This window comes from Podarcis raffonei, chromosome 10 (genome assembly GCF_027172205.1).
Source record: "Podarcis raffonei isolate rPodRaf1 chromosome 10, rPodRaf1.pri, whole genome shotgun sequence".
Taxonomy (NCBI): Eukaryota; Metazoa; Chordata; class Lepidosauria; order Squamata; family Lacertidae; genus Podarcis; species Podarcis raffonei.
Genome location: NC_070611.1, coordinates 33549923 through 33562470, shown reverse-complemented (window position 1 = coordinate 33562470; position 12548 = coordinate 33549923). Strand labels below are relative to the sequence as shown.

The 12548-nt window shown below is 38.3% G+C and overlaps 1 protein-coding gene across 3 annotated transcripts in view; it reads right to left on the bottom strand.

Moving 5' to 3' along the window:
* The window catches only part of TRHDE (thyrotropin releasing hormone degrading enzyme), a 194502-nt gene that overhangs the window by 75270 nt on the left and 106684 nt on the right, over window positions 1-12548 (bottom strand). For 2 of the 3 annotated variants that reach the window (XM_053405129.1, XM_053405130.1), the window contains exons 6-7: window positions 12088-12225; window positions 1179-1244 (exon numbers count right to left, since the gene is read on the bottom strand). In XM_053405129.1, the coding sequence (XP_053261104.1) occupies window positions 1179-1244; window positions 12088-12225 (204 nt within the window). The remainder of the gene's footprint in view (window positions 1-1178; window positions 1245-12087; window positions 12226-12548) is intronic. The other variant, XM_053405131.1, reaches the window with a different exon arrangement.

The window sequence follows — 12548 nt, the reverse complement described above, 5'->3', positions numbered from 1 at the left end:
AGTTTCTGGTGGGTTCCCTTCCCCTGAGGCAAGCAAGCCTAAAAAGAAAGGTCTATATGCATACATATTATAGAAACAAGAAAACCAGATGTTTGGAGGCAATTCAACAAAACTCTATTTCAAAACACCACCAATCAAAATCCTGCCAAATTTCTGGGAGAGAGAAAAAGTACTCTGATATTATTTCAGTCATTGCCATATTACACACATCTTTATATGGTACAGATGGTATGCTTATTTAACTTTTGTTTTCTATTTTACCTTCCAGTCTACAGGGTTGAAGATAGAATTACCATGTTAAAATATGACCTGATCCCAGATGTAGTTTATTTAAATTTCAGATTGAAAAGCTTACTAAGAACAGATAAGATTGATTGCTCCTTCCATTTTAGCATAATTGTATTTCAGGTGAACATCAATTTACTTTAAAGGACACCTCTAAGTAACAGACTGCATCATACATAATTCATCAATCACAGCTGCCTGTTACATGATTTACTTAAACAGATTTCAATGGAATAAAGGGAGTTGCATTGTTTTTCTGCATTGGCTTGTTTGCTTTTAAATTGTTTTGGAAACTTTAATTTACTTGGAATTGTTCTTGGAAAGAGTTTATCCTTGGCAAAGCGCAAGCTAACATTCACGCCATTCAAAATTTCATCCAGATGTGCTGGCCATTAATTTACTGTTAAACGCAAAATGAGTTTCCGAAATATCATTAAGGCAATGAAGAAATCATGCTAATCAAAAGCAAAAGGGTTTTGATGAGAGAGAACTATTTCTTCACAATATTATGATAGTTAAAAAAAATAAATGGCTTGAGTTTCCATTGCTTTTGTACTTTAAAAATCTAACCCCATTCCTTCTGAAATCACTTAAACATATATATCAGTGAAGATAGCAATATTTCTCCAAAAGGTGCAAGTTCATGATGTATTCACAAATGGATTCAAAAGAGCCGCCATCTAACAAAATGGCAGAAGGCACCTTTATTTTCTTAAATGGCACAAGGTTTTACACTGCACTATCTATTTTTTCCTGCTAAAGCTTGTCTTAAATATATATCGGCAATGCAACAGCTGTAGTTTCAAAAACTAACAGAAATATATGCAACAAGAACACAATGGCAGAAATGCAAGCACAAGCACACAAGAAAAGAAAGAATGTTTTCTACATACTTGTAGGCCCATCTGAAACACTGAGTGACCCATAAAATTAGCCAGCATTCGAATTAAAGCTGCACCCTGTGAACATAATTCACAAAAGGAAATGTTGAAAAAAAAAATTCACACACATTCTTATAGCAATAGCATATGCAATATACATTTAGTCCTTTTAATGATTATTATAGGCTTATCATAAATAATTACATTTAGAAGCAAGCAATTTTTTATTCAACATATGCCGAGTACGAACTCACACATGCTTTGTGGAAGCAAGAGATAAAAGAAACATATTATTTGGAAGTGGGAAGCTAATAAACCATAAAACATAAATATTACCAAATGCGGTGACATGTTAGAAAAGCACATTATTTTCATTAGCTAGCACAACACTGTTTCACCTTAAGAAGAAAAGTGTAATGAGATGGATGAAACAAAAATAAAATATGACAGGTGCAACACACATAGAGTATATCAGATTGAACTAGGCTAAGAAAACATGGCTAATTAAGGTCCAGTCACAAGCCCCTATGTAATGTTAAATTATAGGTTGACATTACATAGATGAGTCATGGGCTCCTGCCCTCTGTCCTCCTCCTTGGGTGCAGCTCTTTTTAACTTACATTGGTTACCTGCTTTGTCTAAACGCAGGCTGAATGTGGTTAGCCTTATCTATGATTTAGGAAACAAGCAGACTTCAAACCACGTTCATGATACTGGCATGCTGTCTGAAGGTAACAAATAGCCATCATGGCTATCCTCCATTGATAACCCTTGTTGTCCTCCATCATTTTTCTTATTTCCACTTTAAAGCCATCTAAGGTGGTGGGCAGAACCACACATAGCAAATTCCACTATTTAACTATGCGCTGTGTGAAGAAGTACTGCCCATTGTCTGTCCTAGATCTTCTACTCTTCAGATTCATTGGATAACCCCAGGCATTATGAGAGAGAACCTATCTTTCTCCACCTTTTTCACACATGTCAATAATAATGTTATACACATCTAACAAGCCTCCCACCTCTTCCCCGAGCCCAAGAAGTTGTATGCTTTCATTATAGGGAGTTTGTCCAGCCCCTTCTTCATTTTAGTTGCTCTTTTCTGCACCTTTTCCAGCTCTACAATATCCTTTTTGAGATGTGGCAACCAGAACTGTTCACAGAGAAGTTGCATGTGCACCAGAGCAATCAGAATACACTCTTGAGCTTCAAGTTGGTGATTATAATGCTTAGCTTGTCAGAGGCTTCAACGGTGACCAGATTGGACATTTTATTTTGTGGCAAGCCCAATGCAGTTTGCAAAACAGGTTTTATTTTATTTTTAAAGACAACTTTGCAAAAGTAAGAAAAAATGGCCACCTTTTAATCATATTAAACAAACACATTTAACAAATGATAAATTCATAGGTTTTTTAAATCATACTTTATGTTAACAGTAAGTATGTTAATCATACCTTCTGTTTACCATTAAAGAAAACTTAGACATTTCATAAACTAATTTGTAGTTTAAGGTAGGTTCTTGTTCTGAGCATTAGTCAACATTATAATCAATTACACTGAAACAAACCAGTTCCACTGCAACAAACTGTGCAGAACATCAGTAAGTTCAGTAAGTTCAGTAAGAACTTCACTGTCTTCTGTCCTGAAAAGCATAATGATTTCCCAAAATATATTATGGGATTCCAATAGCCATTAGAGAACAAGTAAGCATGCTAGATGCTGCCTCTAGATCACATAGCTGAATTGGAGAGGCAGAAACCATCCAATAGCTGTGAAAGAAAGGTAAGTTTGGAAACATTCAAAATCTTTTGCATTAACATACCACTGCATTTTACAAAGGCAGAGAGAAAAGTATGAATCATTGACCTTTTGAAGACATCTAAAATGACCTAGAGTCAATGAACATAACCACTTCAAGGTGGTTATGCAGTGAAATCCTCATAACGTGACCTAAGATGATGAGTGTGGAGTTCGTCAAGAAGAACACATCTTCTGAATGTTCCAATACATGCTGAGTTTATGTATGAACACTACCTTGTTAAACCCATTAAGGTTATTAAACTTAACAGTTGAATTGAAACCTACTCTCAAAACCAATTTGTTATATCAGCGTCACCTCCTCGTTATTTGATATCACAATCACAAAATCTTCATTCTCACCTACACTAGTGAACAGTGACTGAAGTTGCTTAGAAGCAGTTGCTGGCTGAGCTTCCTTCTCCTTCTAGGAGAACAAAGTAATTTTATAACTCACAAACAATAGGAATGAGAGCAGGCCCATGCAGGTTGTGAATCTTCTTTCATTTCACTAAAAACATTTCTGAAATAATTAATCACCATTCATTTTTCAGAAACTCAGACCACCCTGTGATCTCAAATCCATTTAAACAAAAAGACGACAACAGGTTGCAAAGCACTCACACAAGAATCTGCACATTTCTGTCATTTGAATAGCAGCCAACAAGCAATATCCAAGTCACTTTTACCGAACAATTATTTTGTTGACACTAGACAGACACAGCTGGATGCCAGTATGAAATTTAGCTCATTAGGAAATTCACAGCATGAATTAAAGTTTGAGAACAAAGCATGTCAAACTCGGTTCTTAAAATGACATTTGAAAAATCTTTCATAAAATAAATAAATTAGATTTGAAGCACCTTCATGAGCATCATCAAATGTGTTTTGATAAATTTCCAAGTCCTAAAGGTAGAGGAAGTTTCAGTGAAATCAATATGATTTCCCTGTAATGTATATAAGTGGGGTTTGTTTGTTTGTTGATTTTTTTCACTTTTTAAAATGATGGCGGGTTAAAGCTGAAATCCTAAACACAAGTACCCAGAATTAGACCCCAATGAGCTCAGTGGGATTTCCTGCAGAACAAATATTGATTTATGTATTTATTTATTTGGTTTTTATACTGTCCTTCATCTGAAGATCACAGAGCAGTTATATTGTAAACACAAAAATACTTAGCATAATAACAAACAAAAATAATAACCCTCAACCCCCCCCCCCGCACACACATACAAGTTCAAAAGGCCATAGATTGTTTAATTGTCCAAAGGCATGGTAGAAGAGGAATGTTTTCGCCTGACGCCTAAAGATATGTAATGAAGGGGCCAGGCAAGCCTCCCAGGCAAGAACATTCCACAGACTGCAAAAAAGACTCATTCTTGTGTTGCCACCCTCCAGACTTCTCACAGAAGAGATATATTAAAAAGAGCCTCAGATGATGATCACAGGGTCTGGGTCCATTCATATGGGAAGAGGTGATCCTTGAAGAATTGCAGTCCTGAGCTGCTTAAGGCTTTATAAGTCAAAACCAGCAGACACCAACTGGAAGCCAGTGCAGTTGGGTCAAGATTGGCGTTATATGTTCAAACTATATTGCTCCAGTGAGCAACCTGACTATTGAATTCTGCACCAGCAGAAGTTTCTGAACCATATCCAGAGGCAGCCCCACCTTGCCAAAAAAGGAAATACTTGATGATAGTTGTTTAACACTTCTGGGTCCTAGGAGGTCTTCTTAAGGAAGGGGCACACCATTGCCTCCTTCAAGGCAGATGGTACCTCCCCCCAACTCTAATATTTATTGTTTAATACTTACTATTTAATATTTGATTGAGATTAATTGGTTAATACATTTGTTTGTATTCTATAGCTTTATTTCATTTTGTAAGCCATTTTTATTTTTACTATGTAGGGCAAAAACTTTGCGCTCTGGGGCCAAAGCTCTAAAAAATAAGTTTAGAACAGACCTACCGTATTTTTCGCTCTATAAGACGCACCAGACCACACTACGCACCTAGTTTTTAGAGGAGGAAAACAAGAAAAAAAATATCTGAATCTCAGAAGCCAGAACAGCAAGAGGGATCGCTGCACAGTGAAAGCAGCAATCCCTCTTGCTGTTCTGGCTTCTGAGATAGCTGTGCAGCCTGCATTCGCTCCATAAGACGCAAACCTATTTCCCCTTACTTTTTAGGAGGGAAAAAGTGAGTCTTATAGAGCAAAAAATACGGTAAATATACCTGTGAATCACCAGGCAGTTTCTACTTCAGCTTTTTCAAAAAGCAAATATCACAGTAAGCATTTTGCAGGAAAAAATACAGTTTAAGATTTGCCTAACATGTTGCTTCCTTGCTTGATTATGGCTGAGACAACCAATGGTTTACTCAATTAGAAAATTAATTAACTTAATTTTAAAGTGACAACTTAATTTCTCCATAACAATAAATGAGAAAGGACTCTCCATTGCTTTGTTGTGACTGCTCTACACAGTTACACTAAACCTGTAGATTTATCCCAGTAAACCACAGGTATACCTGCAGACCACATACCACACAAGTCATGCAGGTGTTGCCTAGTATGTTTTGTGAGTGCTGGCAACAGCCAATGCAATATTTCTCTGGGAGAAAAGGTCATTTATAATGGTAATTACACATCAGAAGTTCTTCTATATATGCTTGAGGTTTACCTACAAGGAAGGCTGCATCTGCTCAGTGGAGGATACTTATAGATCATGAAATATCTGCATGCTCCTTCTGAAATGGATGGTGATGTCACCGAGAACTCCAGCAATATTTTACAGGAGGAAAGAAGATGCTGTGCCAAAATAGTTAAGGGTCTGCTCTACGATTTATCTGAGAAAATGTAGAGAAATCTATCTGACAGAGAATGAGAAAACGCAGCTCTGCCTCCTGGTACACTTTACAGTGCTGAACAATTCTTCTCTGGGATGGATATAGACATACTAAAGATAGAATAAATCTTTGAGGAAAATGATCAGATGGGGAAGCATCATGAATACAAACTGACAGTGTTTCTTGAGGGAACAACTTTATACTTTATATTTATCAATCATACTACTAAAAAAAAAATTGCACTGTCCTGGTGGAGTACAGTTGTTAAGAACACAAGCTATGAGCAAGAGGTGTTCTCAATTCAAATCTCAGTGTTAAAGCTCACTGGGTAGCCTTAGGGATTCCACTAAACTCCAGTCTCCAAAAATAATGAGAGAATTACACTGGGATATTCTAGAGATAAGGATACTGAGCAAGGATATGTAACTCTTCGAATACTTAAGGGGAGTACAGTATAAATATTAACTACTATTATGCAGTTCTTTATCTGTGAATGCTCTTCGTAATACGTAGCTACTTCACATACTGAGTGATTTCTTGGTTTTGTCTAAATTGTTAATAGTTTCTTCCAGTTAAGAAAAATATGAGATGGTATGGAGGTTGGTTGGGCTATGAGGATGGCATACTAATACAGTGTAGGTATTAAAATTATGAGCCCAACCCAGACATTAGAATAAAAAGCTAAAAATTGCAAAGCATGTTCTTTTTATATCGATGATAAAAAATAAATACTGAAGGTACCACAAAATAAGAGTTCCAAGAATTGCTGCTATATTTCTTGCTCAAAACATCAATATCTCCCAAACTAACAAACTAAATTGAACACTCTTGAGCTCTAAATGGTCAGAAGATCTCACAGAACAATTGTGGACAGGCTTTTAAAACTTAGGATTTAGAGAGCATTTTCCATATGTTTATCATGACAATGAAAGCAAAGAAAAGGAAATAGGAGAAGCAGAAAATATGGATACCTTTGTATGCCCACAATCTTTTTCTAGAGCTCCAAGGGTGCTGATTCCCCCCCCAAAAAAAATCTATACCTGTATTACATTTGAAATTATTTTATATAAATTGTTTTACTTGCTGCTGGTTTTATTGTTAAAAGATTTTGGGATATTTTTGTAGGAAGTGCCTCATAAATGGAATGAAATCAATAATGTTGCCATATTGTTGGTGAGGTTTGGAAGACATATAATGGAGTTTCCTCCTGCGATCCATGTTACTCTCCCCACATTTCTAGCAGTGTTGCACAGTATTTTGAAAAGGTAGGCTCAACACAAAGGGGACTGCATCTCTGCATTTTCTAACTCCTCCAAGCTTTTCATGTGGGTGGACTGCAAAAAATGTACTTCCCATTCTCAAAAGAAAGCTATCTAGCATCTTCATAGTATGGCCATCCTGTCAACATAGGGGTGAAAAAACTCCACTGATGTACTCTACCACTGATAACTCTTGTTAAAATATGTGAAGCCTAGGTTTGTGCTTTAGAGTCTATTAGAAGTCAGTGCTTTTCTAGTATTTTTATAAGAGCGTGTAAAAGAAAATGAGATTCAACAGGAAATAAACATAAACAAACATGTCCTTCAAATGGACTTGAAAATACCCTCCCCAACCATTCATTGTAAATATAAAAACATAGCGCAGCCTGCTTAGTTGTTCAGACAAAATGTTGCTGGGACTTCATTTATATCAGCAGTTCCATTTAGCCCCTCCACCAGGGCCTCTCTTATGTGTTCTGACACCACTGACAAGGACAAAAGCACAATATATTTTTTCATTAAGCATCCTTATGAGAAAATCTTCAAGGATGGGCAAACACAGGAGGTTGATGAAATTATTTACACAGATGAGCCATCACTGAAGTTCAAGTACAATACTGAATAAAAATAGTACTTAAATGCTTATCACAACTTCCACTGCTTCATTAACTTATTTTGGATATTAAACTAGCTCTGTACACTGAAATAGCGTCCCAAATGCACTAATGTACAACAAAAATGCTCATCGTAATGGAATCATAGTAGCAAAGTATGGTTTGAGCATTTTCACAATAAGAGGAAAATGTATTCCAAGTAGTTTGAACCTGCCTACAGAGACAAATAATAAATGAAAGAGACTTAAAATCTGATGTTGTTAAAAGAAGATTGGGGAACATCCTTATGAATTGCCAAGAGGGGACAAAATGTGGCGTTAACATTCTGTCTTTATAAAGCAGTAGTATGAGCAGAAATAATTGTCCACTAGGTCTAAGGTCAATAGTTGCAGGCTTCTGGCTTTCCCCTATGCAAGTTGCATGCTGCATAGATAGTTGTGGACTGAAACAGTGCCCCAAAGTTGCAGCACAGTTGTGATGATGTCCCTTTCTGAAGACTAGCTTGTACAGCTAAAATCAATGTGTGGAGAATCAGGGAAATCTTGAAAGAAAGGTTGGTCAGAATGCACACAGAATTATAAATGGGAATGTTTGAAAAGGTCAGTTAGGTTTATATGATTAACTACAGGAGGTCAATAGGTTGGCAGCTACCTCTGAGGTCCAGGGATATAATGTTTATACAGTTACCTGCAGAGGTCAAAAGGCCAGCAGTTACCTTTGCGATCCAGGGACACAATGTTTTTATGGTTAATTGTAGGAGGTCAAACAATTGGCAGTTACCTCTGAGATCTAGGGGTACAATGTTTACCTGTTGCCTACTTATATTTGGCTCCCTACCAAGAATCATAGTCTATCAGCACAGAAACATATCCATCCCCAAGGAAGTTTACAGTTGTCAGTACATTAGGAGTCAATCTTTTTACATTTGTCGGGGTGGGAGAGCAAAGTTGGGATGTGATAGAAACATTCTATGTTTATTTATTGGCTCATCGTTATAGGCAAATACAAGCTGGCAAAGTAAAGTGTGATTAGTTTGAGGGGAGGTCTGGCTGGAAGGTTTTGGGGGTTAGGCATAGCTCTTCCAGAGAGAGTCAAATAAGAAGCTGGAAAAGAAGACAACGATGAAGTACAGGAAAGCTTGAAGCCAGCCCCGAGAAATGAAAATGAAAAAATGAGAATAGAAGGAAAAAGAGATTTATTTATTATCATAACTTATTATTTGACATCTATTATAGCTTTCTTTGGACGCGGGTGGCACTGTGGGTTAAACCACGGAGCCTAGGACTTGCCGATCAGAAGGTCGGCGGTTCGAAACCCTGCGACGGGGTGAGCTCCCGTTGCTCGGTCCCTGCTCCTGCCAACCTAGCAGTTCGAAAGCACCTCAAAGTGCAAGTAGATAAACAGGTACTGCTGGTTCGCCAGAAGCGGCTTAGTCACGCTGGCCACATGACTCTGAAGCTGTACGCCAGCTCCCTCGGCCAATAAAGCGAGATGAGCACCACAACCCCAGAGTTGGCCACGACTGGACCTAATGGTCAAGGGTCCCTTTACCTTTATAGCTTTCTTTAAACACAAGTTTGATTTGAGAAGGGAAAACTGCAGTTGCCAAAGTACATGTACTAGTACATGATGCTCTTTTTAATGGATTCAACGAAAGAATTAAAAATCACCCAGATGGAAAAACTGTTTCCTAGTTCCAGGTTATCTGCTTCTATACATGGTAGCCATGGAGGGCAGAAAGTGGAAATGACAAGTACATTTAGCTTGATAGATATTTAAGCAGCATGCATTGTATGGGATGCCAAGGGATGAGCAGTATCTCTGGTGGGGAACACATTGTGCATCTTCTGGGGTAGTTCATCCATCATTGGTCCCCACCCAGCACTCAGCATTCATCTGTGGCTCCTGGAAGCTGTTAGCATGTGTCAGTGGCCACACCCTAGGAAGCAGCTTCAACTGGTCAACTAAGGTAAAGGTAAGGTAAAAGTTAAGTCCAGTTAAAGGGGACTATGGGGGTGCAGCGCTCATCTCGTTTCAGGCTGAGTGAGCTAACGTATGTCCACAGACAGCTTTCCGGGTCATGTGGCCAGCATGACTAAACCACTTCTGGAGCAACGGAACACCGTGACAGAAGCCAGAGTGCACAGAAACACTGTTTACCTTCCCACTGCAGCGGTATCTATTTATCTACTCGTACTGGTATGCTTTCGAACTGCTAGGTTGGCAGGAGAGGGGACAGAGCAACAGGAGCTCACCCCATCGCAGGGATTCAAACCACCGATCTTCTGATCGGTAAGCCCAAGAGGCTCAGTGGTTTAGACCACAATGCCACCTAAACCAGGTGAGGATAGCCAATGGGTCTCAAACCCTCAGGAAATTAAAGGCTTGTCTTATCCCCTACATGCAAAACCAGGATCTGGCAGATTGAACAGACAAAACCAATTGTGGGTGCAATGGTCAAGAAGGTGATTTATGCATTTGCTGTAGAGGGAAATGAGGGCCAGATGGGTTTCATCAACCTGCCAAGATAGCCCATCTAGGAGAAGGAAAACTCTGATCCACTGTCTTGCAGCTATACTCATTCATGAGAAAGGCTTCAGGAATATACACTGAAGAACAATCCATACCCACTGCCTTGTCTCTTTGAGAAAAGAAAAGGCTGAGGGATAACCTACACAAATCTGGAGTGGAGTCCCTAAGGTGGTTGGATGGTGTCTTATAAGCTTCCTTCTGGCAACTCCTGCAGCCAAGCTGGTGCCAAATGTCTTGCTCTGTTTTCCTTTGGACCACATCAGCAAGGGCAAGAGTGGGGTCTTGTTGGCTGGGCAGCCCAGGACTTCCATACACACTGCTCAGGCTTGCATCCCAGAGAGTGTCAGGTTTCTTTCCAGAGTGCATTAAGATAAGGAGAATCAAGGTAATACCCCTAAAGCATTGTCTTATTCAGAATGTTGAATGAATCTATTAACAGTAACATTCCTGATAGGCACTACACTTAAGAAAACATAGGCAAACTCTATCTTAGTGTTTGGTTGAGAAATGAATATGGATAGAAGAAAATTAAAGACAGAAACAAAAATGTAGGACTTTTTGTTATTTAAAGACAAACTAATTTAACTGTTATAAACCAAAATATTCCTATTGGGAGTTCAACCTACTCATTGGCTGACCTGCTCGGATATCAAGAGAATTTATGATACTCTAGAGGCTAGGAGGATGAATCAGCCCAAGAAATACTGCCCGAGAGTGCAGCTTCTGTGAAAGGAGTAAAAGTGGTTAGGGGGAAATTTCACAAACAGCTTTGGAGAAAGAGCAGAGCAAGTCACACCAGGTGACTCAAAGAAGTAATCAACACCACACAGATGGAAAGCTCCCTGATCTCAGATATGAATCAGATAGAATTTCCAGATATGATAGCAAGAGAGAATTTGAGTATGGAAAAACGCCAAAAGGAAACTTTACTTGGGCACATATCCATAATAATATTCTGTCCTGGTTCTGATTGAGTTTGAGCTCCCAGAGAAAAGGAGAGGGTGTTCTGCAAACGTCAGAGATGGGTAAAAATATATGAACCTGATGGGCCAGAACTGTGGAATAAGAATAATAACCACAATCTATCCTTCATAACTGCACTCATCCGTGTTCCAGGAGTGTGATCCTTGTGGTTTTTTTGTTTTAAAAATAGCATTAATAAATGCATTTCGATTTCACATTGAAAATTAGATATTTTTAGCATGCTATCACTGGATGTTACCCATTATTTAAGTAAAAATACTTGTTAAAGTGAAAAGGCATTTAATCTTTTGCAGTCTGGTTTCAAATATTCCTTTGAAGCCTTTGGCCACTAACTGGTTAATGCTACTTGATCTTATTCTGAGGATGGGTGTTGGACTATGTGCATGCACACTTTTAAAATGGTTTAAAGTCTTTTCAGTGCTGTTTTAAATATGAAGACTTATTTCTTTTTTTTTTATTTGTGCTTTTAGTTGTATCTGTTGTAATTCATGCTGTGAACTGCCTTGGGTGCTGCACTGGGAGAAAGGAAGGATATTAAACTAATAAACTGATTACATTTTTAAAATGCATTTATAAATGCAATTTCTAAATTAACTTCTGCAAATTGCCATGTGAAGAATTTTATATCTGTAGTTGATTCAGGACACATGGCCAGCCTGACACAAAATCAGTTTTTTAAAATGGACTGATTGCCTCCACTTTTGGAGCTGGTTATAAGGGAGAATAATGAACAGACTTTGCCAAATATAGCCTTTTCCTTGCTGTGGAAGAATCAAAAGCCCACATCACCATGCAATTAAAGCGTAGTAACTCCAAGCTATGGAAATAACAGTATGTGAGATGATAAATACCCCCCAAAATCCAATAAACATGACTTTTGTTCTGCTCCCACCTTTTTATACGCGATCCAGTCAAACACTCTGTCAATGTCTGTGGCTTGCTGCACTTCCTGTGACACCGGGTGTGAACTAGCCAGGCCATCAAGCAGCATTACTTCATGTAAAACATCTGTCAGGAACCTCTGCTTCTCCTGAAATACAACAAAACACACTCGTACATTTGCAATTACACAGAGATTTGCAGTTCCACAGATAAAAATCTGAAACTGTGAAGATAGCAGTTTCACACATTCCTTTATGCATTCTGATATTATGTGGATTTATTAGCTGGCAGCTCATCTGGAGAATGAACAGTGAAACAGTTGCTCAAACAGGATCTCCACATTTGCAGCATGGTATCCAAAGCCCTTTGAAGGAAAGGAATATTATGAAATGCAGTGCCATAATAACTGCATGCTAGATGTTTATCTACTTCTAAGCACAAATAGCAGCAGCCAGCGCAAAACAACGCCAC